This window comes from Tamandua tetradactyla, chromosome 5 (genome assembly GCF_023851605.1).
Source record: "Tamandua tetradactyla isolate mTamTet1 chromosome 5, mTamTet1.pri, whole genome shotgun sequence".
NCBI classification, from domain to species: domain Eukaryota; kingdom Metazoa; phylum Chordata; class Mammalia; order Pilosa; family Myrmecophagidae; genus Tamandua; species Tamandua tetradactyla.
In genome coordinates this window covers 17060356-17088010 of record NC_135331.1, presented here as the reverse complement: position 1 = coordinate 17088010, position 27655 = coordinate 17060356, and the positions used below count along the sequence as shown (strand labels likewise).

At 39.5% G+C, this 27655-nt stretch overlaps 2 protein-coding genes across 12 annotated transcripts in view; one reads left to right on the top strand and one right to left on the bottom strand.

The window, feature by feature from the left end:
* RNFT2 (ring finger protein, transmembrane 2) overlaps positions 1 to 5412 on the bottom strand; it is a 96391-nt gene extending 90979 nt beyond the window's left edge. For all 8 annotated transcript variants that reach the window (XR_013175595.1, XR_013175596.1, XR_013175597.1 and 5 more), the window contains exons 1-3: positions 5251 to 5412; positions 3403 to 3581; positions 2382 to 2440 (exon numbers count right to left, since the gene is read on the bottom strand). Coding sequence is in view for 2 of the 8 variants with exons in the window: in XM_077159935.1 (XP_077016050.1) it covers positions 2382 to 2440; positions 3403 to 3426 (83 nt within the window). In the remaining 6 variants the exon portion in view is untranslated. The remainder of the gene's footprint in view (positions 1 to 2381; positions 2441 to 3402; positions 3582 to 5250) is intronic.
* A 151-nt stretch (positions 5413 to 5563) lies between these two features.
* Positions 5564 to 27655, top strand: part of SPRING1 (SREBF pathway regulator in golgi 1) — a 115997-nt gene continuing 93905 nt past the window's right edge. For 3 of the 4 annotated variants that reach the window (XM_077159933.1, XM_077159931.1, XM_077159930.1), the window contains exons 1-4: positions 5564 to 5787; positions 19300 to 19456; positions 26792 to 26943; positions 27298 to 27411. In XM_077159933.1, coding sequence (XP_077016048.1) covers positions 5677 to 5787; positions 19300 to 19456; positions 26792 to 26943; positions 27298 to 27411 — 534 coding nt within the window. In that variant the 5' untranslated portion in view covers positions 5564 to 5676. The remainder of the gene's footprint in view (positions 5788 to 19299; positions 19457 to 26791; positions 26944 to 27297; positions 27412 to 27655) is intronic. The other variant, XM_077159932.1, reaches the window with a different exon arrangement.

Below are 27655 nucleotides of genomic sequence, written 5' to 3'. Positions count from 1 at the left end.
GTCTCTGAACTCAAATCTCATCCTGTGCCCTCTTTTCAGTATCCAAAGGTTTCTGCACACCCCTTTATGAGATGGCTTCAACCATCCCAGTTGGATGACTTACACTCAACCGTTAGATTTCAGCTAACATCTCCCTTCCTTGGTGGAGCCTCCCTACCTCACAGACAATGCCAAGCCCCGTGCTCTTCACCTGCTTTGAACAGCTCCTGGTCATTTTATAGTTTATGCTTCCCTCTAGACCTGTGGTTCTCAACCCTGACTGCACATACTAAGCATTCAAGGGAGGTTTTGAAAAACACAGGTGCCCTGGCCCCACCGTAAAGCAACTGAATCAAAATCTTTGGACGTGGGCCCAGGCACCTTCACTTTACAAAGTCCCTCCGGTGATTCTAATGTGCAACCAGCGCATGAGAACCTTGCTTTAGATTGGGCCCAACTACACGAGGCCAAAGACCATTGCTGTTTATTGTATCTCTACTACCTGGCACAGTGTACCTGCCACACAGAAGCTATTCAGTAAATATTGTTTGAAAGAATGAATTAGTATTTTAAAGGCCCTGAGAAGGCCTGCAGTTGAAAAAGTTAACTTTGCTTAAATCCAGTGTTACCAAACTTATTTCACCATGGAGTTCTTTGTAGCATAGAAAAGTTATTAATATCATGCAGAACACTTGCAAAGCACAGGAGGAGAAATGCTAGTCCAGAAAATCTTAGGTCTGGTTTCTTTGACTTCAAAACTTTCACGTGGGGGTAAGTTATAAACCTGGTGAAAGGGAGGGAGGGAACTTGCTGGTGAAGGTTACCTCTCCCCTGTGTCCCCTTCTTTTATTTATTTATTTATTTTCTTTTTAAATTTTTATTTATTTATTTATTTTTACATGGACAGGCACCGGGAATTGAACCCCGGTCCTCTGGCATGGCAGGCAAGCATTCTTGCTGCTGAGCCACCGTGGCCCACCCCTGTGTCCCCTTCTTGCTGGCTCTAAAAGCCCAGGAAATGTATGGTTTTACCCCCTTGGGTTCTGCCTAATCATAATAATAACATTACTAATACTAACCAACACCACAGCTATGATCCTCAAGGATCCCTGAGCTTTTTCTGCACTTCATAAAGCTGAGCTCAGAAATAAATCGTCCTGGCAGGTCAGGATGTTGACCCATGTGGGGGGGGGGGTGCAGCCATCCTCTCTCACCGCCACCCCAGGTGAACTCGAGTTCACTAGGCTCAGGGGACCTCCAGGATTCCCAAGAAACCCTCAGCCCACCAAGGGACCTTTTATAGATAGCCTCCCTTCTCTGTGCCTTTCTTCAGCATTCAGTCAAGATTTCAGCCTAAATGGGATAGAATATTCTTCAGGGGCAGAGGTTGTGCTTCCCACTTAACCACTTAAAGGCTAGAGCTTGAGGCAGCCCAAGAGGAGAGGAGAACAGGAGAGGAGGCTGCCTAAATGCAATGATTCAAAACACAGACTTTGGGGCCAACAGCCTGGGGCCCACATCTCAGCCTTGCCACTTCCTGACTGTATGACTTTAGGTAATTTATCCGTAAAGTGAGGATAAAAATAGTCCTGAACACTTTGGACTAATGTCAGGGAAGCACAGCGTAAGGTCTTAATACATGGTGGCCATTATTTTTCAGCTGAAGTTTCTGTCCCCAAGATCTCATGGTTCGTCTGTGAGCAATTTTCAGAGACTGAAAAACAGCTTCAAAAACCATGTTTTAAATAATATGCCAGGTCTGTGTTTGGGCATTTTTACACTCCTTCCCTCATTCATGGACAACCTCATGTTTTACTACCTGCCATTTATGGATGGGGAAATGGGGGAAGTCGTTTGCTGCAGGCACCATGGCTGAGAAGGAGCCAAGCGGGGATTTTGGCTGAGGATCATCTGACTTAAGGCCTGTGCAGACCAGGTGGGCTTGATACAAGACTCAGTCCTGATGTTGGGGCCTGTGGGTGCTGCTTGCGGTTTTGCAGTGTTGTAGGGAGCCCAGAATGGGGCATGAGGAAGGAGAAGCATGGCTGCCTGCTCCTTGGCTGTATATGTTAGAATTGGGCAGAGGTGGCGGCACGGACACGGTCACAACCTGAGAACAGGTTTCAGGATGTGCATTCTTTTGGATTTCAATAGTCAGAAATTTTAGCTCATAAGTCAAGTGGATCACTTGTTGCACAGGCTTTGAGAATTACCATCACCACAACAGAAAAGTTATTATGCATCTGATATTTAGAATAAGGCTTAGCAATTTCCAAGTGACTCTCATTTACTCCTCTAACAACTAGCCCTGAGAGGTAGGTATTCTTCAATCTAAATTTGGATTGTCCCTCCCCACCCAAAGCCAAGAGCCCCTGATGGAATCAAACCAGAGGGATGCCTACCTTTCGGGTGGGATGTTATCCGTGTTGCTGCTGTGGCGTCTCTGCATTTTCCTTAACACCTGAAAGCCAACACATGGCATGAGCCAGAATTTCCAATCATTCCCATAGCCTGTGTGCCGTAAGTAAGCAATCATATGTTACATTCCTAGAGCTTGCTGACATTTTCCATGTTTTGATCTTTTAGGTCACTCAACCTTCACAATCCTCTGAGGAAGGTGTTATCGCCCTTGCTATGGGATGAATTGTGTCCCCCCAAAAGATATGTTCAAATCCTAACCACCAGTATAGGTCAAGGGAAGCTTATTTGGAAATAGGGTCACTGCAGATATTATAAGATGAAGTCATATTGGATGAAGGTCCACCCCCATCTAATATGACTGGTGTCCTTAGAAGAAGAGACATGGAAACATGCAGGGGACAAGGCCATGTGAAGACAGATGCAGATAGTGGAGTAATGCGACTATAAGTCTTGAAACACCAAAGATTGCTGGCTACCACCAGAAGATAGGAGCAGCAAGGAAGAATTCTCCCCTAGACCTACCAGAGGGAGCATGGCTTTGCAGATACCTTGATTTTGGACTTCTGGCTTTCCCAACTGTGAGGGAAAACATTTCTGTTATTTTAAGCCACTAGTTTGGAGTACTTTATTGTGGCAATCCTTGGAAACTAAGGCAAGCTCCCATTTTACAAATGAGGCTGATGACACCCACCCAGGGGCCTGAAGGGAAGGTGGAGGGAGTCCTTTCAGATGAGAGGATAGATGAGTGAACTGTATGGCAAAGAGGAGGCAGGGTGAAGTGAAGTGAAGTGAGCAGGGGTCTGGCGTCAAGAGACATGGTTCTAGACTGATGCTGCCTCTAACTTGCTGTGTGACCCTGGATTAATCAGTAGCCTCTCTAGGGCCTCAGATTCCCCCTCTGTTAAACAGAGGGAGCTGGAGTAGTTGACTGCAACGCTTCCTTCCAGCCTTCATATTTCATAAGTGGTAATGAAGATTTGAATTCTAATGGAGATACGTCACCTGGTTTACTCTGAGGAGCCACATGGACTTCAGAACTCCATGTTGATGAAACCCAAGGTGGACATTCAGGCCTCCTGAAGGGGATGAGACTACCGGGTCCCAGAAAGAGCAGGGCTCCCCCTCCTCTTCCTCTTCAGAGAGAAGCAGAAGTCAGGGGAGCTTGCGAGAGACTCCAGACCCTAGACAGAACAGAAGACTTGGGTGGACAGTCTATGGGACACGTTGAATCTCACAGTAAGTCTTGGGGAGTCATGGGCAGCTGTAAGCATATCATTCTTTCTGTTCATTTTCTCTCTTAAGTCTCTCACTGACTCTGTGTGGGACTCTTCAGGACAGTCAGATCGTAATGTATTTTGTCCTATTGACAAACTATGACTCCTGACTAGAGAATTGGAAAATACGTTTTAAGATCTCCAATGGCTTCCCATTGCCATCAGAATAAAATCCAAGCTCTAGTCATGGCCTACAGGTTTCAACTGGTGTGGTCTCACCTATGTTTCCAGTATCATTTCTCTCCAACTTTCTTTTTCTCTAACTTCCCATCAGCCACACTGGCTTTTCTGTTCATCAAACATGCAGCTTGTCTCTGCCCCAGGGCCTTTGTACTTGCTGTTCCCACTCCCTGGAATGACCCCTCAAGTCAAATGTCATCTCCTTCCAGAGGTCTCCTCTGACCCCTCTGACCCTCCTGTTTTATTTACTTCATAGTAATACGATGTAATATATAAATACTTTTGTATATAGTAATATACAAATACTTTTGTATTTACATGGTTGCTTATTTATGATCTGTGTCCCCCATTAGAATATAAATGCCACAAAAGCAGGAATCCTGTCTTCGTGGCTTGCCCTTTCATCTCAGCATCTAGAACACTGCCTGGCCCAAGCAGGGCGTGGAGCACTCAGTATTTATTAAATGAATACAACACCTATGAGTTTCTAGGTTACCTTTTTCCAGATCCCTGGTCCCCTCCCTACTTTTTACCCTAGGGAAGAAATAAAGGCCATACAGTTTCCACAAATGGAAATCTGATTTTTTTTTTTATTTTTATTTTTTATTTTTTGTACCAGGACCAAAGATGGTATTTGATTTTTAGTTCAGGGCCCCATAATTGGCTGTTGAATGGCCTCCTAATCCTGACCAGCCTTCTAGAAGGGCTGAACTGGTGTCACCAGAGCCAATGCTTTAGAGAAACAGCCCACCAGGTAAACCTCCCTCCTCTTTTAAGGAAACTAGTTTTTCAGCTAGGAATGGGTCAGCAACACTATCTGTATATGGAAAGGAAAACTCATTTTGTTCATATTTTCCAGGAACTTAGCTTAATGTTCAGCAATGCCTCCCTGCCCCCACCCCCCAATAACCTCCATCATTTGCAATCCTTTGTGGGGAAAAAACCTCAGTATCACAGTTTCCAACCACAAAGTTGACAGCCTCTTAAATGCCCAAGGTTCTCCTTTTAGATGCTTGCTTTCAAAGGGGCTTCAGATTCTCTGTTGTAAGCAGGCCCTACATAATTATTCCAGTATCGATGTCTGGAATACATTTTTGTACGTGGGATGCATCTGAATTACTGAATGAAACGCATTTTAACCTCTTCTCCATAAATCTCACTACATCCCTATGGGAAGGATTACACCAAAACTCTTCGAGGCATGCGATGTTTTAATCGCGGCCCCCATCATGCAAAGAAGCATCTCGGGCGTTACTTGCATTGGAAGCAGGCAGGTGCACTAAGGATACGATGTCGCGAGCGTTTCCTATCCCTGCCACCAATGTACAGGGCAAAACACTGTCAGGCTGCAAGAGCAGGAGTCATCCCGGGGGTAAAAATCAAGTTCTCTTTTTACCTGCCCAGACAATTCAGCAATCACAGCGGCATCATTCACCTCCAGCCAAGCCAATCACTCGCCAGATCCTGTCAGCACAGGACTTCCGAGCGCTTCCGGCCTCGGGTCAGGTTTTCTCTCAGGGTTACCAGACCCAGGGCAAGGACCCGGGTACGGCCACTCCCGCCGCACGCACACGACTGCCCGCCCTCCTTCCCGGTACACAGCCAATAGGAGGACGCCTCTCCGCAGGGACCAATGGGGAGGAGGTCTAGCGGTGCCGCGGGGGACGCGGGCAGTGGGGAGGCGGGGCGTGAAGCGGGGTCACGTGGGCACGGGGAGGCTGCCGGGAGCTGGCTGGACCGCGGGTCTCCGGGCAAGTTGAGGCGGTGAGGAGCTTAGGGGCCATGCCGCCCGGACCCCGGGCCTGGCCCGCTCCGCGCCGGGATGGTGAACCTGGCTGCCATGGTGTGGCGCCGGCTTCTGCGGAAGAGGTGGGTGCTCGCCCTGGTCTTCGGGCTCTCGCTTGTCTACTTCCTCACCAGCACCTTCAAGCAGGTCAGTGGCCGTCCTCCCTTTCCGCGTTTGCTCCGGGCGCTTCGCGAAGCTCTTGCGTCTGCTCGGCTGCTCCCTGACGTGAGGGCAGCTAGGTGGGCAGCGGCGCTGACAGGGTCCGGAGCTCCGTGCCGCCCTCTCCGGAGAGGGAAGGATACCTGTCCCGGCTCTAGGTGCTTAAGGGACCTGATCACTTTCTTGATGTCTGGGACGAGAAGGTGTTGACTAGGCCAGAGGCAGCGCTGGGACTCGAACCTGGTGCTGGGCCATAAAGCTGCTGTTAGTACCATTATTGCCGCCGACGTGCTTTTTTTTTTTTTTTTTTACGTGCCTGACTCTGTGCTGAGAAGGGGATGTGCAGTTCCTCACTGAATCTTCGCGGCATTCCCGGGAGTTGGGTGTCCCTGTTGTTAAAGCGGGAAAACCCGGGAGTCGGACAGGTGGAGCCTGCCAGCCTGAGCGTGGCGGACATTCGTTTATTGTGGGGTTTCCACCTGGGCTGGAACTGAACAGGTCTATGAGGTGCCGTTTATGCGTATAAATTACATAAATAAAAAGTATAAGTGAATAGACAATACATAAGTTAGATGGCCCCTCTAGTTTTAGAGGATGTGGGCTGGCTATGAAAGGAAGATAGAAAATTGTCTCCTCTCCCACCTTAGGTAAACAGAGGGGCTGAGTGTTGTACACCTCTTTTCTTGGCAGATTGTGTGAATGAAAGTCCATAGGAATTACTGTGCTCTGTGACTTGTGTCTTCTGCCCCTCACGACACCTTCTCATAGTCTCTGTCTGGTGGACCTCAGAGTTTCATACCCAAATCTCGGTCTTCTGCTTTCTTCTTTACCTGACCCAGATGATCATTAAGAACCAGTGTATGTTATTGACGTCCCAGATTTAAACTGATTTCTCCTAGGCCTACACTTAGCTTAGACGCTCTCTACTCTTGTAACCTTTCCCTATTCTGGCCTTTTAATTTCTCCAGGAGACCTTGTTTATGTTTTTCTATAACAGTGTGTGCGCGTGTGTGCACACTATTTTAACCTATGTTCCATGACCATGGTTGAGATTTTGGGGGTGGGGTGGGGTGGATCGATGTGTGCATGGTCCGGGAATCAAACCCAGGTGTCCCACATGGCAGGTGAGCATTCCGCCCGTGTATGCCCTACCATGATTGAGTTTTGAGGGGAATGTCTGTGACTTCCCTAAAACTGTTGGCTCTGAAGTTCTAACTCCCCCCCAGCATAAGAAACTCTGTCCTGTTATACCATATCGCATTGGGTTGTTGCTGTAATAGGTCTTTTTCTCAGTAGATAACTGAATTTCATAAAGAGAGGGATCCCCTCTCTCATTTTCCTATTCTCAGCACCCAATTCTAAACTGATACACACTTGAGACAGTGAATTTTTATTAAAGAACCAGTGTTCCCCCCACCCCCCTTAGTTTTCCTTCAAGCTTAACTATGGTTCTTGGGTTCTTTTATGGCCATTACAAAAGGGAGCATTGACCTGTAAGCTGAGAGAACATAGACATAATCATAATGGTCGCTTCTTGTATGTGTAACTCACTTAAACCCATAATAAGCCTGGGATCTTTGTTTTTTGGAAGAGAGAGCTGAGGCACAGAGTTAAGGATTTGCCTGTGGTTGCACTGTGCATCAGTGTTCAAGTTGGGGCCTCAACCTCTGTACCTTTAAGCACTGCACTAGAGCTACCTGTGATCCCAGCCCTGTTACTTGCGATAGTGCCAAGGCCTCTGTTACAGGAGAGTTGAAGTAGATGATTTCGAAAAGCCTGTGAAATACCTCTTCCCCCTCCCCCTTTTCCTGTGAGGGCTTCTGCCATATTTACACAAAATCCAATATATGTGTGTTCTAAAATCCATTAAGACATCTCTTTAAAAGCAAAGCAAAAGTGATGACTGCCCCTCAAATTTCTTTATCCCCACTTGCTTGAGGAAACAGCATTAACAGTTTGGGATATATTCTTTCACCATTTTTTGTGGTATACAAACAAAGATTAACAAATTCACATTTAAAAGTTTTTGTTAAAATAGAAATAGTGAAAGTGCGCAGGTGTGTTTGTGTATGTGAACGTATCTTAATATATCTGAGTATCCTTCCAGGTCATTATGCAGTGGTCTAAATAGTTAGTTTCCACAACTGCATAATATTCCTTAGTATATGTCTTGGGCGTTATCTGGGGTTTCTGTGATGAATTACTCCAAACTTGGTGGCTTAAAACAACAGAAATATGTTCTTTTATAATTCTGTAAGCTAGAAGTCCAAAATCAAGGTCTTGGGAGGACTAAGCTCCCTCAGTAGGCTCTAGGCGAGACTCCTTCCTTGCCTCTTCCAGGTCCATGTGTTCCTTGGCTTGTGGCAGCATCACTCCAGTTTCTGTCTTCATCATCACGTGGATCTATACATGGCCTTCTCATCCTATGTCTGTGTGATTCACCTATCGCTCTGTCTTTCTTTTATAAGGATACCTGTCATTGGATCCAGAGCCCTTAAATCCAGGATAATCTCATTTTGAGATCCTTATTACATTTTCAAAGACCCTTTTTTCATATAAGGTCATATTCACAGGTTCTGGATGGACATAACTTGGGAGGCTACCATTCAACCTGTCACAGTATGGATATGCTATAACTTATTTTAACCATTTCTCTGTTATAGCTTTTACTACGATGGTGCTACCTAGCCAACTGCTCCAGAATCCGGGGGCATACCATAATAAGCATTTACCCTCCTAGTCACACATCTCCTGGGGCCCAGACTGGAGGGACATATTCTTCTCATGGCAGGTCAGTGGGAGATAAGAGGGTGATCTCAACTGCATGAGCACATCTTAAGCCTCTGCCCCCATCATATCCACTCACAGCGCATTGGCAAAAGCAAGACACATGTCCAGGTACAAAGTCAAGGTGTGGAGAAATACACATGGCCTGCAGTGAGGCCAGGGCAAGAGTGTGGGTGTGTAATACAACCTCAGGGGGAGTGAGGGGGCCAGTACTTCAGGCAACTGCAATGGTCTTGCAGCTTGGCGCAGGTTTTTTTCCTACTCTAGACAATGCTGCTAAGCATACTTGTACATGTATCTTTATGAAGGAAAAGAAGGATACTTGGTCAGAGAGTATATGCAGTTTCTATTTCAATGGATACTGTCAGAGTACTTTCAACAAATGTAATAATCCATATGGTCAGCATTATATATGAGTGCCCATTTTCTTCTAATCTTATCAGTACTGTGTAGTACAGATTTCGAGAATATTTGCTAGCCTCATAAATGAAAAATAGCATCATTGTTTTAAAAAACTATTGTATGAGAAGATAAAATGTATGTGTGTGTTCCACAAGGAATATCTCTGTAAGGGTGCGTAAGAAAAACAGAAGATGGCGATAACCTCTGGGAGAAAGAACTGGGTAGTTGAAGGTTAGAGGTAGGAGACAGACTTATTTTTGCATTTATGTACGTGCATTTACCTATTCAAGACTACGTAATTTGTGGGGCTCTTGTTTTAAAAACTTATTAGGAATTTCAGGAGGGCAATAGCAGGGCCTTAAACCAAGCACAAGGTCCTTTTAAGTCCGGGGCCCTATGTGGCTTCACAGATTGCACACCCATGTAACTGGCCCTGGTAACCTAACATACCGTTCCACCTTGCTCTTTCCGTACCTCATGCAAGTCCTATAAATTACGTAATAGGGTCATACTGCCAGTTTATGCTAATTTATACTCCTAAGATAAATGAAGAGGGTGTTTGTTTCCCCACACCTTCACCAATGCATGTATTATCAGCCTTTTTTGTCTTGTCATGTGATATCTAAAAAATGGTACTTGACGATTTTAATTCATGTTTTCATATGTTGATCATATTTTCATATACTTAACCCATATTGGGTTGCCTTCTCTAAGAATCAGTAAATGTGTCTGTTTCATTTTTCGTGTTTAAACCCTTGATTTGTCTGGCATTTATTTTGGTGTAAGGTGTGAGATAAGGATCTAATTTGATTTTTTTCCTTTTGACTATCAACTCCAATTATTGAATAATTTTTTGGTTCACTGATTTGAAATGTTGTCTTTATATGCACAATCATGCCAGTTAAATTTGGGTATATTTTTGGAGTTTTTATTCTGTTTAATTTATCTATGTGCCCAAATATACTGATATTAAAAATAAAATTATGTGTTAAATACTTAAAAGTGTACCTTTAACAATGAGTGAATCCTGATATCAATAGTGTGCTAAAGTAAGTAGCATAATTATAATAATATTATTTTATGAATTATAACAAAGGCACTACACTAATGCAAAATGTTATGGGGAAACTGCCTGTGATGGGAGGGTATATAGAAACGTTATAGTTTCTGCATGATGTTTCTTTAAACCTACAACTGCTTAAGTAAAAAAAAAGTAATATATTTTTAATATCTGATAAAGCTAGTTCTTGTTTTTCTCTGAACATTTCTAGCAATTCTTTTGATTTTTAAATATGAAATTCAGAATTAGCTTGTCTAGTACCAATTAGCTTGTCTAGTATTGGTATTTTTATTGATTTTGCATTATATTTAGATTAATGAAGGGAAATTTGATATTTTATGATGAATCTTTTAAACTGAGAAAATTGTGAAGTTAGATCATTGGTTAGCAAATATCACTTCTTCACCCTACTTAATTCTAAGGAAGGTACTTCTTTTCCCTTAACAAGGAATTTGACCATGTGCACACTTTGGCCAAAAGTGTATTCATGGACATGATATGAGCAGAAGCTTAGCATGTACTTAAATGGTTGGGTTGTTCTCTTGTGCTGCTTTTTATTATGAGAAAAATGTGGTTCATAGCTACTGGTCCAAGGAGGATGTGAGAGAAATGAAATATATATGAGCCCAGTCTACAGCTTCACCAAGCTTAACCAAGGCCAAATCTCAGCCAACTGGCAGATGCATGAATGAAAAATAAATGCATATTGTTTTATGTTATTGAGCTCTGAGGTCGTTTCTTATGCAGCATTATTGTGGCAATATCTGACTGATACAAACATGACATACCTTTCCAGGCATTTGCCTTCCTTTGCATCCCTTAATAACACTTAAGCATTTTCTTCAAATAGGTTTTATAGATTTAAGTTAATGCTTAGTTATTATTATATGTTGATTTATATTTCCCTGACTGTTGGTTAAGTTGAACATCTTACTTTTTTGGTCATTTGAATTGTCATCACCTTGTATTGCCTTGTAATATCCTTTGACCATTATACTATTGCATTGTCTTTTTATCGCTTTGTAGGAATTCTTTGTATTTAGGAAATTTATTCCTGTGTGAAGGTTCAAGTTGGGAATCTTATTCAGAGCTACCTGATTTTAAAGCCTTTGCTCTTTATTTATGACATTGTGTGACAGGTGTGACACCTGTAGATGTTTGGCTTTGTCTGCATGCTGTTGTTTTTTAATGGAATTTAAAAATTATGAGATTGCATATAAAATTCAAATTTGACAGCATTAGGTCTATATTTTGGTCTGGCAACAGTTAGGGGTAATGAATTTAACGCTTATCCTTTTAGATTCTGAGATATGCTCCATCTATGGGACCACTCATTGCTTTATGTTTCCTGGCTGGCCTCCTGTGGTAGTTTTTAGGGTTGTTCACAAATAATCTGGTCATCCTTCTTCTGGGCATACGATAGGACTGATTCTGTCACCTTTTTTTAATTTAGGAGTGGCCATGTAACCTGTTTTGGCTAATAGAATGTAAGCTGCTACTTCCAGGTAGCTTTGGGGCATGTTTCCTCTCTGCCACAGTTACCTTGGAGGTTTCCTTCATTCAGCCTGAGAGATAAGGAAGAGCAGGACCTCTTGGCTCACCCATTGTAGATGTATAGCAAAAGAGAGAAATAAACTTTTATTGTGTTAAGCCATTAAGAATGTTTTGTTTTTTTTTTCTTTTATCATAAACTAGTCTACCAGTTTTCAAAGTGTGGTCTGGTGGTCCCTGAGACCCTTTCACTGGACCTGCAAGGTCAAAACTATTTTCAAAATATCAGCAAATATTTGATTTCTTTACTGTGTTGATATTTTCACTGGCAATGAAAAAGCAATGGGTGTGAAACTGCTGGTGCCCTAGCATGAATCAGCGCAAGGCACCCCTCTGTATAAGTAGTCATTGTAGTTGTCACTGTCATGGACTTGTAGTTTTAAAAAAGCTCATTTTAATTTTTTTTACGGAGTGAATGAAGGATGAAGCAGTTAAAACTGATTTTATTAAATCTTGATCCTAAACTAAATACCTTTTAGTATGCTGTGTGATAAAATGGGGAATATGTACAAAGGCACTTCAGCACTTCTGCTTGCCAAAATATGGTTGTCTGAGGAAGAACATGTGGTTGACTGAACCAGCCAATTTTTTCACGAATCATCATTTTTCTTGAAGAAGCAACTGATAAGTTGTGTTTTTTCAGATTTGAGTATTTGGTAGACATTTTCTTAAAAATGAATAAAGTGAGCCTATTACTTCATAGAAGACATCTGACATTATTTTATTGCCAAAGATAAAATTTGCAATTTCAAATGAAAGCTGGAGTTTTTAAAAATATATATCTGCTAACCTGAGCTTGACAGCTTCCCAGTACTTAAAGACTTTTCTGATAAGATTGCTGATGATATTAACAAATGTGATTTTTTTTAATATTGTATAACAAAAATGTGTCAACATTTGGAAGATCTGCATAGGATTTGTTTAAAGTGCAAGCGAGACCCATAGATGTTAATGTAACAGCTTATGAAACGCTCATTCATATGGTTTCAGATTGCATATTGCCCTGAACTTTTCTTTTTGAAACAGCTTTATTGAGACATATTTCACATACCATACAATCCATCCATTTATAAAGTGTACAATTCAGTGGTTTTTAGTATAGTCACAGAGCTGTGTAACCATCAACGCAATAAAAGTTTAGAATATTTTTTCACCTTTAAAAGAAAATCCATAGCCTTTAGCTGTCACTCTTCCCTCCCCACAATGCCTCCCTATCCTCCATTGCCCTGGCCCCTGACAACCACTAATCTTACTTTCTGTTTCTGTAGATTTTCCTATTCTGGACATTTTATTTATTTTATAGAAGGGGAATTGTGTAATATTTGTTCTTTTGTGTCTGACATCTTTCAGTCAGCATGTTTTTGAGGTTCATCCATGTTGTAGCATCTAACAGTACTTCTTTTGTTTTGTTACCGAGTAATATTTGCTATGGGCCTTGTGTACAAGTTTTGTGTGGACATATGTTTTTTTTCCTCTTGAGAAGATACGTAAGTGTGGAATTGCTGAGCCAAGTGGTTTAAATCTTTAGGAACTACCAGAATGTTTTCCAGAGTGACTCCATATTCTGCAGTGAACATTTAAGAAACTAACACTTGATAAGTTTTGGTGTAGTACCAAAGAAGAATATCCATAGTTATTTGAAAAGAGTGTTGTACTACTTCTTCCATATCCAACTGCATATCTTCTATATGAGGTAGATTTTTTTCATATGCTTTAACCCAGCAGCACATTATAACTGATTGAAAGCAGAAGTAGATATGAGAATCCAGTTGTCTTGCAATAAGCTGCACAGTAAAGAAATTTACAAAAATGTAAAAGCATTGCTCTTCTAACTAAATGTATTTTCATTTTGGGAAACATAACATGTTAACAAAAATGTTGTTTATGTTAACGTGTTATAGATTTAATATTTTTAAGTGAGTTAGATATAATAAGAACCTGTTTTCATTTCCAAAATGGTAAATGTCAGTAGCCATAATGCACATAAACCCACTTATTGGAGACTTCAGTAATTTTTAAGATTGTAAAAAGCCTTGGGACTAGAAGCTTTGAGAACTGCCGGGCCTAGCCCATCTAACCCCTCCTCTCCTGCAGGCCTTTGGATTGGCTGCTCTTGCTCTATTCTTTGCTGCAGTTTTAATCATCTACCACCTACCTACTAGCAGTGTGGCTTGAAGCAGCTTGCTTCATCTTGCCTACCCTCACTTTCTTCGTCCTTAAAACTGGTAAGATGTAATATTCAGTGGATTTTGGATTAATTGTGAAAAGACTGTGGAAAACTTCAAAGCACCATATGATCCTTAGCTCTGCTTCAGTGAGACAATGAACTCATGGAGCAGATGCAGCAGCTTTTTGCCTAGAGAATATTTGATTATCCTTGGCTGCTTTGAATTCCTTTTTTTCTTTGGTTTTCATGTTAATTAATGCTTTGGGGGATAATTTTAAATTGTAGAGATTGGAGTGCAAGAGAACTTAGTGGCACTGTGGGGATGCGATTGGGAGAGAGGGTTGGGAATGGTGAGTGGTGCCAGGTACTTGGATGCTTTTATTTAACAGATGTCTCGTGAAGATGAACTATGTATTAGGCATTGTTCTGCTGAATTGTGGAGATACATATGGAACAAAGTAGATAAGGAATAGGGTCTCTGTTCTCAGAGAGCCTATATTCTGCTGGAAGGTAAGAGGGTCAAGTAATAAATAAGCAAAATTACTGCAGATAATAATTTATGATATGAAGGAAACAAGACAGGATGATTTGATAGAGTGACAAGGTGGTCCTTGAGCTGAAATGAAAGAAATTCAGAATCTTGGTGTTAAAAGCAACTTTAGAGATCCTCTCAAATAAGTAAATGTTCATATACTTGTTCAAGTGGTGTACTTCCTAAAACTATGAGGGCTATTCACATAACTCCTTGAAAATATATTCACTGCTTCAGCTTTAAGGTAATTAAGTAAATTGGTGCCAGGTTAGATACTGTCTAAAGTAAGTAAGGTGTAATAAGTCATAAGAGAGAGAGTTGCTCATCTGGTGTTTTGTTTTTCCCTAATCACCAAGGTACATACCTTCTCCAGAATATCTGTTAAGTACTGGTCAGGATTTCTGTTAAGTACTAAGGTAAAGGAGAGGAGCAATTATCCATAATCTCACAAAGCAGAGGAGGTAGTCATTGTTTATGTTTGGACGTATTGTCTTCCTAGTGTTTTTCCATACTTTTTTCCTTTATATATATAGATACACTTATACATATATATACTTTTTTCCTTTATGTTATATATATATGTGAAAATAAAATTATTAGTATTATTTTTTTTAGACATGTGCAGGCTCTGGGAATTGAACCCGGGTCTTCAGCATGGCAGGCTAGAACTCTGCCACTGAGCCACCATTGCCCACCCTCCTTTATATATTTGAGACATTTTTTTTAGGAACTATAAGTCAGTCTTTATATTTAAAGTGCTTTACAACTTATATTGGACATTTATCCCATTTGACTTGCACAATAGCACCTGAAAAATGAACAGGACAGGCTATTAATATACCCATTTTAAAATCAGGTGAGGTAACGTACATTTGTAATAAACACATTTTCGTAGCTCTTCACAATTTATGAAGAAAGCTTTTTGTGTACATTTTGCTCATTTTTCTTTTCGCTCTTTATACCCTGTACCCCATTGCACCCCACATAGACATCTGTCATAGCATCTACAGAGTTTGATTGCGGTGCTTTATGTATATACCTATTTTATTGACTGCTCTGGAGAATCTTGGAGAACAGAGATCCTGTCTGCATTTGTCTTTTCCTTAGTTTAGTACATTGTAAGGATTAGATGTATACCTTTGAATGGATCTTGAATGAAAAGAATATGTGGGGGGGAGAAGCTTAAAGTTGAAACAGCCTAATAGTGTAGGTGGAACATTTTGGATAAGGTTTAAAACCACTCATCTAATGAAAGAATCCCCCTAGTGCCCCTTTCCCTGTGCTTTTGCAAGACTGGGCCTTCAGAAAAGTGATCATGTGCTAATTATATCTGCTGCTGTGTCAGTCCACAGTCTTACACAGTTTTCTGGCAAGGTCTTGAATATTTGTGTTGAAAGCAAGCTGAAATTCTGGGAGAGTTGCTTTCTTTTTACTAGGAATGCAGTTAGTAGAAGAGATCCTTCCAGGATGCAGTTGTCCATGAACTTTTCTTTTAGGAAAAATATCGGAATAGTTTGGGAGTAATGTTAAGAGTACTTTTAACTGTGTGGTAAAATCCAATTTACTGCATTTTGACCAGCCTCTTGATAGTCTTTACGGCTATTAATTGATCTACGGTAACATTTGAAGCTCAGCTTAGTTTGCACATAACGTGATTATGCAGTTAAGCGATATGGTCCCAATAGGGCAGAGGAATATGAATTTACATGTAGTTAAGCGGCATGGACCTAAGTGATTTGTCCTCTATTCCCAAGGTTTCTGTACTTAGCCTTTCTCCTTGCACTAACCAAGAAATTGGTTGTTATTTTATAATCTGCCCTGGACCTGCTAGTGCCAATGCTTCACTTAAAAAAACACACAAAAGAGAGGGGGAGGGCACAGTATGCAAATTAAAGCCTCCTTGAAAGATACACTTTGTAAATTAAAGACCAAAATCTAATAGTGGTGAAGTTGTGGTAAAATTGTACATTATTTTAATGGTGGTGATATTATAAATGGTATAACTTTTGGGAAGTTGTTTTACTTTATAAAGCATTGACTGTACTTGGTAATAATTACCACTACAAATTACTCAAGAGAATAAAAAAGGCTCCATGTTTTTATTGCAATTCTAGCTATGAAAACGAATATCTGGAATGGGCTTAAATGTTCATCATAGAGGATGTGTTTACCAAATTATGGCATATCAACATGATGGATTATTATGTAGCCTTGAAAATGTGATTATCAGGACAATGTTAAGTACTTGAAAATGGTTTACTATCCAATTAGTGTCAAGAAGAGCTGAATGCAGAGTATCCTAATTTGTAGTATAAATGCCAGAGGTCAAAGGCTAGAAGATAATATGCACAAATAAATATAGTTTTATTTACATGATGGAATTATGGGTAATCTTTTTCTTTAATATTGGTAATTGTATGTATGTGTTTTAAATAAATTTGTTGGAATAATTTTAGATTTCCAGAAAAGTTGCGCTGATAGTACAGAGTTCCTATAGACTCCCACTCATTTTCTCCTGTTTTTTTTAATCCATTTTTTTTATTCATCTGTATTACCCTGGATAAAAGGAACATCAGGGCGGGCCGCGGTGGCTCAGCGGGCAAGAGTGCTTGCCTGTCGTGCCGGAGGACCCCGTTTCGATTCCCGGCCCCAGCCCATGTAAAAAACAAACAAACAAACAAAATATAATAAAACAAGAAAATGTTTAAAAATGTTTCCCTTTCTTCCTCCTTTCCTTCCTTCCATCCTTCCTTCCTTCTCTGTCTTTCCTTCCTTTCCTCCCTCTCTCTTTAAAAAAAAAAAAAAAAAAAAAAAAAAAGGAACATCAGACACAAGGTTTTGACAGTCACACAGTCATTTTGTAAAAGCATATCATTATATATCATCTTCAAGAATCAAGGCTACTGGAACACAGCTCAACACATTTTCCCCTAGTTTGAATGCTAATCATATTTTAACATTTTATAATTTTTATTTTAAAGTGAAAATATCAACATTTCAAAGATGACTAAATGTGATATTAATAATCACTTCTGCTTCTTCCATGTTAGTAGACCGCAGAGTATCTATACCTTTAGCTGAGTTCTTAAAAACCTCTAGGTGTATTTTATAATTACAGCTATTGTTATGATCATATAATGTGTGATAACATACACATTATTCTGCAACTTGCTTTTATCACTAAATAAACCCTGGGATCCAATGGTCTGAAACCCTGTCTGTGCATTAAAATCATCTGCAGTACTTTAAAAAATATGAATTCCCAGGTCCTAGCCATAGAGATTCTTACCCACTCTTGGGATTGGGCTCAGGAATCAATTTTTTTTAAGCTCCCTACATGATGTAATATATGTCAAGCCTAACAACTGCTATCCTAGATATTGATTGTAGCTAGTTTTTTTGTTTTTTTTTTAATAATATAGCTATACTGCTTTTTATTCAATCACTTGTCTGTTCATGAGTTTCCAGGTTTTCTTCTATACTTTAAACAATACTGTAATAAATATCCTTGTTGCATCTTTATACATTGGTGCTTTCTATAGATGCCCTCAAAAAATCCCTTTGCTGGGCCATGTGGGTATGTATATTTGAAGTGTTAATAAATCTTACTAGTTCACTTTCCTAAATAAAGTTTAGTAACTGTAAAGATCTTTTCTATTTAAAAAAAATTTTTATTGCTAAACCAAATTGCAAGCACATACATTCTTAACATACAAACATTCCATACATAGTATACAATCATTGGCTCACAATATCATCACATAGTTGTATATTCATTACCATGATCATTTTTTAGAACATTTGCATCACTCCAGAAAAAGAAATAAAAAGAAAAAAGAAAAAATTCATTCATACCATACCCCTTACCCATCCTTCTCATTGACCTCTAGTATTTCCATCTACCTGATATGTATATTTTTAAATTTTAATATTTGTTCCCCCACCTTTTTTTTCTATATATATATATAAATTTACCACCAAACTTTCAAGGTCAGTCCTTTCTGCTTGAACACCAACACATGACAGATTATTCTTAATGCAAAAGCCACTGAATACTAGCATTTTATTATAATGGTAGAATGTTTCATGTACATAAAAGCCTTTAGGAGGGAATCTTATAATTGTTTTGTTTTTCAATAATAGGTTTAAGGATTCAGAAAATGGCTTTCTCATGCTTCGCTTGTTTTCTGGTACTCGGGCACCCTCCTCCTTAGTTCCTTTAATAGTACCAAAAAGGCAATTTGAAAGCTCACCTCCCTGACACAGTTTCTAGGCTAGGGAAAAGGAGTCTAATCTCTTGCCTTTCTAGGGGCAGCTCTTCCCTTTTCATATGTGGATAAAGGGCTGGGTGACCAAGATGGTCACCTGCATACTTATGCTCCAGTTTTTGCAGTATTCTTTGACAGAAGAAATTTGCAATTTGACATGCTTTAGCTTGCCCCATAATCAACTTCCTAATTCGATACTTCCATACATGCAAATTGAAGTACGCTTGACAGTAAATGAAAGTGATCTCGTGCTCTAGAGGTGTCTAGGTGTTGTCTGAAATGACAGTTGCAAAATTTCTTTGATGTTTCCTATTTTAAAAATGTATCCAAATTATGCATTCTATTCCCAAGTGTATTTATTTTAATATATAAAAAAATGTTTTGAATAACAGTAGAAAGCAATAGTTCAAAAATTCTCCTTTCCAAGTTTTTTCTTAAAATTAACACTTCAGGAATAAGACACACATCTATAATGCACAGTGTTACCCAGGGGCAGTGCATCTAAGTATGCCAGTTTTGAAGCATAGCCCTAATGCGTTGCTTTTTCTCCAGGTTTATTATACATCTATCCCTTTGGCTCAGACTTACTTGGAGAGGGGGCAGTTTGCAAAATCCAGTTGTGCATACTCCTTACAATATTTTTGCCCTTTTACTGTAGTTATGTAGTTTCTGTGAGAAATTAGTGAAAGTACAAGAAATAATACTTTAACCTTCTCACTTATGGTCTTTGTAGGAGGAGAGGGCAGTGAGAGATCGGAGTCTCCTGCAGATTCAAGACCATGATCAGCCCATTCCCTGGAAAGTACAGTTTAACCTGGGCAACAGCAGTCGACCAGGCAATCAGTGCCGTAATTCCATTCAAGGGAAGCATCTCATCACGGACGAACTAGGTAAGGCCAGTCTTCATCCTCTTGGCATTCAGTGAAGTGCACTGGTGGGACCATTTGTGGGGCCTTTTGTGGAAATTGCTCTCCAATACATTCTCCTTCTTGCTCATTTCCAACACTCCTCATATCTTTTCTATCTTTCATACCCTACCTGTCATTCAAGGTTTCTCTCTCACTATCAGAGAAGCTTGATTCAATGACTAACTATTTATTTATTTATTTATTACTAATTTTTAAATTTTTTTAAAAAATATAACAACAAATGCAAACATTTTAACTTTTGATCATTCCCTTCTACATATATAATCAGTAATTCACAATATCATCGCATAATTGCATATTCATCATCATGATCATTTTTTAGAACATTTGTATCTATTCAGAAAAAGAAAACAGAAAAAAATTCATACATACCATACCCCTTACCCTTCGCTTTCATTGATCACTAGCATTTCAATTTAAATTTATTTTAACATTTGTTCCCCCTATTATTTGTTTTTATTCTGTATGTTTTACTTGTCTGTTGATAAGGTAGATAAAAGGAGCATCAGACACAACATTTTCACAATCACACAGTCACATTGTGAAAGGTATATCACTATACAATCATCTTCAAGAAACATGGCTACTGGAACACAGCCCTACATTTTCAGGCAGTTCCCTCCAGTCTCTCCATTACATCTTTTTTTTTGCATGGGCAGGCACCAGGAATCGAACACAGGATATCTGGCATGGCAGGCGGGAACTCTGCCTGCTGAGCCACCGTGGCCCGCCCTCTCCATTACATCTTGATTAACAAGGTGCTATCTATTTAATGCATAAGAATAATCTCCAGGATAACCTCTCAACTCTGTTTGGAATCTCTCAGCCATTGGCACTTTATTTTGTCTCATTTTGCTCTTCCTCCTTTTGGTCAAGATGGTTTTCTCAATCTCTTGATGCTGAGTCTCAGCTCATTCTAGGGGTTTTCTTAATCCCTTCGTGCTGAATCTCAGCTCATTCTAGGATTTCTGCCCCACGTTGCCAGGAAGATCCACACCCCTGGGAGTCATGTCCCATGTAGACAGGGGGAGGGCACTGGGTTTGCTTGTTTTGTTGGCTGGGGAGAGAGAGGCCACATCTGAGCAACAAAAGAGGTTCTCTTGGGGCTGACTCTTAGGCCTAATTTTAAGTAGGCTTGACCTATCCTTTCTGGGGTTAAGTTTCATATGAGCAAACCCCGAGATTGGGGGCTCAGCCTATAGCTTTGGTTGTCCGCACTGCTTGTGAGAATATCAAGAATTCAACTTGGGGAAGTTGAATTTTCCCCCATTCTCACCATTCCCTGAAGGGAACTTTGCAAATACTTTTTTATTCACTGTTCAAATCACTCTGGGATTTATTGGGGCATCACTCTGGACAAACCAACAAAATCTCATGCCCTACTCAAGGTTCCATGTACTTATGGTGTTCAATTAAGCTGTCTACCTAAGTTATATTAGGAAATGCACTAATCAAAATATGTTTTGTACCAAATAAACACTTTTTGCTTTAGTATTGCACATAAGTTAAAATTTTAAGATATTAATTATCATCTATTGTCAGCACCCTGCAGTAATGACATTCCTTTGTTCTTCCTCATACAAAAACATTTTTAAAATAGGGGGAACAAATGTTAAAATAAATTCAGTTTGAAATAGTGGCAAATGAAAGCGAGGGGTAAGGGGTATGGTACGTATAGTTTTTTTTTTTCTCTATTATCATTTTATTTCTTTTTCTGTTGTCTTTTTATTTCTTTTTCTAAATCGATGCAAATGTACTAAGAAATAATGAATATACAACTATGTGATGATATTAAGAATTACTGATTGTATATGTAGAATGGAATGATATCTAAATGTTTTGTTTGTTAATTTTTTTTAATTAATAAAAAAAGTTAAAAAAATTTTTTTTAATTTGTACATTTAGTCAATGGCTAACTCTTAAATGTTCTTTGTGGGCGGGCCACAGTGGCTCAGCAGGCAGAGTTCTCACCTGCCATGCTCGGAGACCTGGGTTTGATTCCCAGTGCCTGCCCAGTGCCTCTAACTTACAGTTTTAGCATTTTGTCATGCGTCCCTAGATCACTTTTTTTTTTTAATGTTTTTATTGAGATGTCTTCACACACCATACAGTCCATCCAAAGTATACAATCAGTGGCTCAGGATATAGTTTGTATTCATCACTATGGTCGTCTTTAGAACATTCGCATCACTCCAGAAAAAAGAAATACAAATAAAAAAGAAGAAAAAAGTGCATCCCATTACCCCTTACCCCTCTCCTTCCCTGACCACTAGTAATACAATCTACCCCAATTTTTTTTACCCCTTATCCCTCCCTATTGTTTTTTGTCCTTATGTTTTTACTCATCTGTCTATACCCTTGGTAAAGGAAGCATCAGCCACATCTTATATAATCATCTTCAGAATCAAGGCTGCTGGAATACAGTTCACTAGTTTCAGGTACTTCCCTTCCCTCCCCTCCCCTCCTCTCCAATACGCCATTAACTAAAAAGGGATATCTATATAATGTATAAGAATAACCTCTAGGATAACCTCTTGACTCTATTTGAAGTCTCTCAGCAACTAGGACATTATTTTGTCTCATTTCTCTCTCCCCCCTTTTGGTCAAGAAGGCTTTCTCAACCCCATAATGCTGGGTCCTGATTCAACCCTGGAAGTCAAACTGTCTCCACATTTCCAGGGAGATTTACACCCTGAGAGGCATGTCCCACATAGTGGGTAGGGGCAGTGAGTTCACCTGCTGAGTTGGCTTAGAGAGAGAGGCCACATCTGAGCCACAAAAGAGGTTCTCTGGGGGTGACTCTTAGGCATAATTGTAAGTAGGCTCAGCTGCTTCTTTTCAGGAGTAAGTTTCATAGGGTCCCAAGATCCAGGGCTCAGTCTATGGAATTGGTTGTCCCTGCTGCTTATGAGAATATCAGGAATTCCCCAGATGGTGAAGTTTTAATATTTCCTCCTTTCTCCCCGGTCCCCCAAGGGGACTTTGCAAATATTTTTTTATTCTCTGCCAAAATTACTCTGGGATGTATCAGGGCATCACACTAACTGGTACAAACTAACAAGATCTCACTCCCTAGTCAGGATGTCATGTAATTATGATGTTCGAATAAACTGACATACAAGTTAAATTAGATAGTCTCCTACCAAAATTATAAATTTTGCACCTAGGTCATGTATTGCAATCTCTCCCCACCTCCCAGTATTTTCAATTCATGCCAGACTTTCCTTCTCATCTTGATGGTGAATTCTGTTGGATAAGAGCTCAGTTTTTCTCCTTGGTAACCCCAATAATGTCCTTATGGTGCTGGTGTATAATGTTAGAAATATACTTGTTGATTGACTGAACAAATTATTTCAAATGAATTAGAAACACATTCAGAGTGTGTTTATTTACACTTAAGAGATCAGTCTGTCTGCTTTGGTACTTCTCCAGTTTTTCTCACTTTCTTTTAAGCTATAATAAAGGAGATTGCTGCATTGGTGAGAAGGTTAGACAAGACAACTAATAGGGCTCACACTGCCTTAAGATTGGCTCAGTCTTCTCAAATAGACGCTCCCTCTAATCTTAGTCTGCAACATTGTATGCTGGGCCCTGGGTTAAAAGCCTGTCTTGTGTATCTTATTTGATTTTTGTAACTGCCCTATGAGGGTAAGTACTGCTATCCTTAAGCAAAGACAGAGCCACCAAGACGTAAAGGAATTTGCCCAAGACTGCCAAGTACTCCTTTTATAAACTGTAACTACAATGCCACTATCACATCAATAAAAGATAACAGGGCGGGCCACGGTGGCTCAGCAGGTAAGAATGCTTGCCTGCCATGCCTGAGGACCCGGCTTCGATTCCCAGTGCCTGCCCATGTAAAAAAAAATTAAAAAATAAAAGGTAACAGTTATTCCTAATGTCATATATTGAATCAGTGTTCCCAGTTCCCTGATTGTTTGATAGGTTGTTTTTCCTTTTTCAACAAGTGCTTTGAATTAACGTGGGCTTTTTGTTTGCTTACCGGACTAAATCTTACTCTGTTTCAACAAGTCCCAGAACAAGTGAATTATGAACATGACAGTATTGAAATTGGCACTGGTAGTAGTATATTATATTTCATCTATACCCGATGAAGCTAAACCTAATGAAGACACGTACATACAGTCTTTTTTTTTTTTTTTTAATTAATTTTTTTTTAACATGGGCAGCAAGGCACTGGAAATTTAACCAGGTCTCTGGCTTGGCAGACTAGAATTCTGCCACTGAGCCACGTTCTCACTGCCCCCATGTGGTCTTTAAAGTGAAAAGCACAATGCACTATTATTTGTTTTTTTAAAAAAATTATTTATTTATTAATTTAAAAAAATTAAGAACAAACAAAAACATTAACATATCATTCTTTTCTACATATATAATCAGTAATTCTCAATATCATCACATAGTTTGCATGTTCATCATTTCTTAGAACATTTGCATCAATTCAGAAAAAGAAATAAAAAAACAGAAAAAGAAATAAAATGAAAACAGAAAAAAAAAAGATTATACACATACCATACCCCTTACCCCTTGCTTTCATTTATCACTAGCATTTCAAACTAAATTTATTTTAACATTTGTTCCCCCTATTACTTATTTTTATTCCATATGTTCTATTTGTCTGTTGACATGGTAGATAAAAGGAGCATCAGACACAAGGTTTTCACAATCACACAGTCACATTGTGAAAGCTATATCATTATTCAATCATCATCAAGAAATGTGGCTACTGAAACACAGCTCTGCATTCTCAGGCAGTTCCCTCCAGCCTCTGCACTACATCTTGGATGCACTATTGTTTTTTGAAAAGTTTGCATTCCTCATGAATTAAAATAAATAAATAAATAACTTTTCCAGAAAGATCTTCTCAAAGTCATCAACAAGAAATGGATTATTTGGAGATGAAGGGTAAAGTCAATAGAATAGAAGAGCTGGAAAATTTTGAACAAAAATCCACTCCCAACTCAGCAATGATTGATTTTAAGATCACATTTAAGAAGCAAATATTGCAAATAACCTGTTTTTTAAACACAGTAAGGTTTAGGGATGGGAAATTACTTTCTCAAGAGGACCCAGTTCCTCAGTGGGAATATCTGTACTAGATTCAGGTGTCTTGACTTCCCATTTAGTGTTTTTTTTTTTTCTTTCAGACTCTTTGTAGCACATTCAGTGAGAAAATATGAAATCTCAGGCCTTGACTTAATATTTAGTATTGGGTTATACACACAATTTTTCATTTTGTTGTCATAGCTAGCAAAAGAGTATATTTCTTATACTGCATTTAGGTGAAACAGACTCTCAGACACCTTGAGTTAAATATTTCAAGAAATAAACAAACAAATAAATAAAATCCAAGAGCCGTAGATTTTATTTCACCGCCATGAATGTGGGGGAAATCTCACAAAAATATATGCCTTTTACAACATAGATACTAACACGAATATTGCCAGGGTAGAACATTATTAAATAAGACAGCCCATTAGAATTATAAACTTTTCATAGGTTAAAATTTCCCAGACAATAGCAAAACACCTTGAGGTTGTGATCTCATGGAGCTCCTTGTTCTAAAGAAAGTTCTCATGAGTAGATTTAGGATGTAAAATGAAAGATCTTGATGAATTTTCTTTCTCCAGAAGTTAGGAATGAAACATGTAATTTCAAGGTTATAGTACTATAAGTTAGCACTTGGAGGAAAAAGAAGAGCTAAAAGGAAAGGGTAGAAAGATAATTTCAACAAGTGGAGTATAGGTCATGTGGTATTTTACATCATCCTGATACAGAAGTAATAGAATTGCAGCGTATTTGTCATTTTGGCCAGAATTTAGAGGAAAATGCTGATGCACCTGTATTTTTTGTTGTTGTTTATAATCCCTATGAAGAAATGGGTAGGAATAGTTAGGAATAATCCCAGAAACATTTACTATGGCATTAAAACACTACTGTCTTAATTTGCAAGACAAAAATAACATAGTAAGTGTGCGTGCGCAAGCGTGCACACACACACACACACACACACACACAAAAGAAAGCGCTTGCTTCCAGGTAACTGTGATCTAATTCTCTTGAGGACTCAGTTTCCCAGGTGTTTAAGTGGAGAGCCCTTTTAGTATCTTCCCATAGTCTTTATGCTAGTTGCCTACTTTTGCACAGGCTGTTTTCCAGAGCAGTTTCTGAAAACAACCCTTTGCTTCACCTAAGTCTCCAGGGATTAAGAAGCTGGGGCATTTGGAATGGAATGATTCTGGGAACAGCTGCTTCACATCTGTGGGTCCATGTGTGCACCTGTGGGTTTCTCAGGGGTTAAGTAGTGTCCCTCATGGATTTATTCTTCACATTTTTCTGTCCCTCTCCCAGAAGGTTGTAGAGAAATGTCTCCTTAGCAGCTTTGAGCTGCTCTTGTAAAGAGATTCTTTCCTTAAAATTGAGTGTGAATTGATGGGTTGGAGGGTGTGTGTGTGTGTGTTTGTCTATAGATTTTGGGATTTATGAGGAGGGAAGGATATTAGAGGGTTTCTCTTCAATTAGCAGAGAAGTCTGTGTTCCCTAGTACTGAGGAATAGTTGAATCTCTTGCATATGTACATATAAACAACTAAATCAATTGATAAAGATCAGGTGTGACTGATCCTTAAAAAAAATCTTCCAAGCATTGTATGTCTCTCTCTCTCTCTCCATATATATATACATATATATATATATATATACTTTTTTTTTTTATTTTAAGGGAAGTGTATATATATGCTTTTTTTTTTAAGGGACGTGCACAGGCTGAGAATGGAACTCAGGTCTCCCACATGACAGGCAAGAATGCTACCACTGAACTACCCTTGCACCCCCCCTCCCAAAAAGTATATTTTTATTTTTTTGTCTAAAAGTACCTCATTTTTGTGAATGAATGCCCTAATAATTCCTGTTTTCAGATTTTTCTTTGCAGAAGACTGACATTTTTCTTCAGCCATAGATGAAAGATTGACTTGCATCAGTTTGAATAAGAAAACATGGGCTCAACGGTGACATAGTGATTCAATCAAAGACATGAAGCAGTGGTGATGCATAACTTTGTTATAACCAGGAGTCCATATTTCCTGCAAATTGCATACAGGAAGCAAGCCCTGATCACATTATTTCTGCTTTTTTTTCTGGTGCTTAGGATACCCCCCGACTCCAGATTCTCTGTGGTTTTGCCTGCAACACTTTCATTGCTTCTTCATGCTCACTCCCAGTAAAGCAGTGTGGGGATTGCTGGTTTTATATGCTAAGGTTTGTCTCTGACTTCCAGGATATGTTTGTGAAAGGAAGGATTTATTGGTGAATGGCTGCTGTCAAGTCAATGTGCCTAGCACAAAGCAATACTGCTGTGATGGCTGCTTGTCTAATGGCTGCTGCAGCGCCTACGAGTACTGTGTCTCCTGCTGCCTGCAGCCCAACAAGGTGTGTAGACTCCTGGCACCTGCTTCCACATCCCCTCTTTTCCTATCTGCTTTTATTTTATGGTGAACATTAGACTTTTCCTGTGTGATCCTTTTGAAAATAGAACATAGAAAAAAAACTTTGTAGATGTCAGAAATTGCTACTGAGAGGTAGTCTTTGTCTACAAGTAGGAGGTTACAAGAATGGCTCTTTTGCAGAATGAACCATTGTATTGCCAATCAGATAGTTAATGGGTAAGATCCCAGCTCTCTCTCTCCCTTTGTCAGCATTGCCTTACTTTAGGAGAGCTATCCAAGGTTACCTTTGTTGGCTTATTGTGGAATTCACTACAGGTACAAACTTTTGTTTCCATAGCAACTTCTCCTGGAGCGCTTCCTCAACCGGGCAGCTGTGGCATTCCAGAACCTCTTCATGGCAGTGGAAGATCACTTTGAATTGTGTTTGGCTAAATGCAGGACCTCGTCTCAGGTCAGAAACTGTGATATCTAACTGGGGTGGTGAGAATCAGGCCAGAAGAAAACTGAAAAACCTACACTGGGGTCCTTTTTGTGGGTGATACTAGAGGAGATTCGAATGAAGCCATTTAAAGCTTCATTTGGTTTTGTTTGGTAGAATGTCAAAGTGAAGTTTATACAAGTTTGGGGATAAAACATTTATATTAAATCAAGGTCTAATCAGTTTGTATCTCTCTTCTCTGGCATGTCTGCACTTT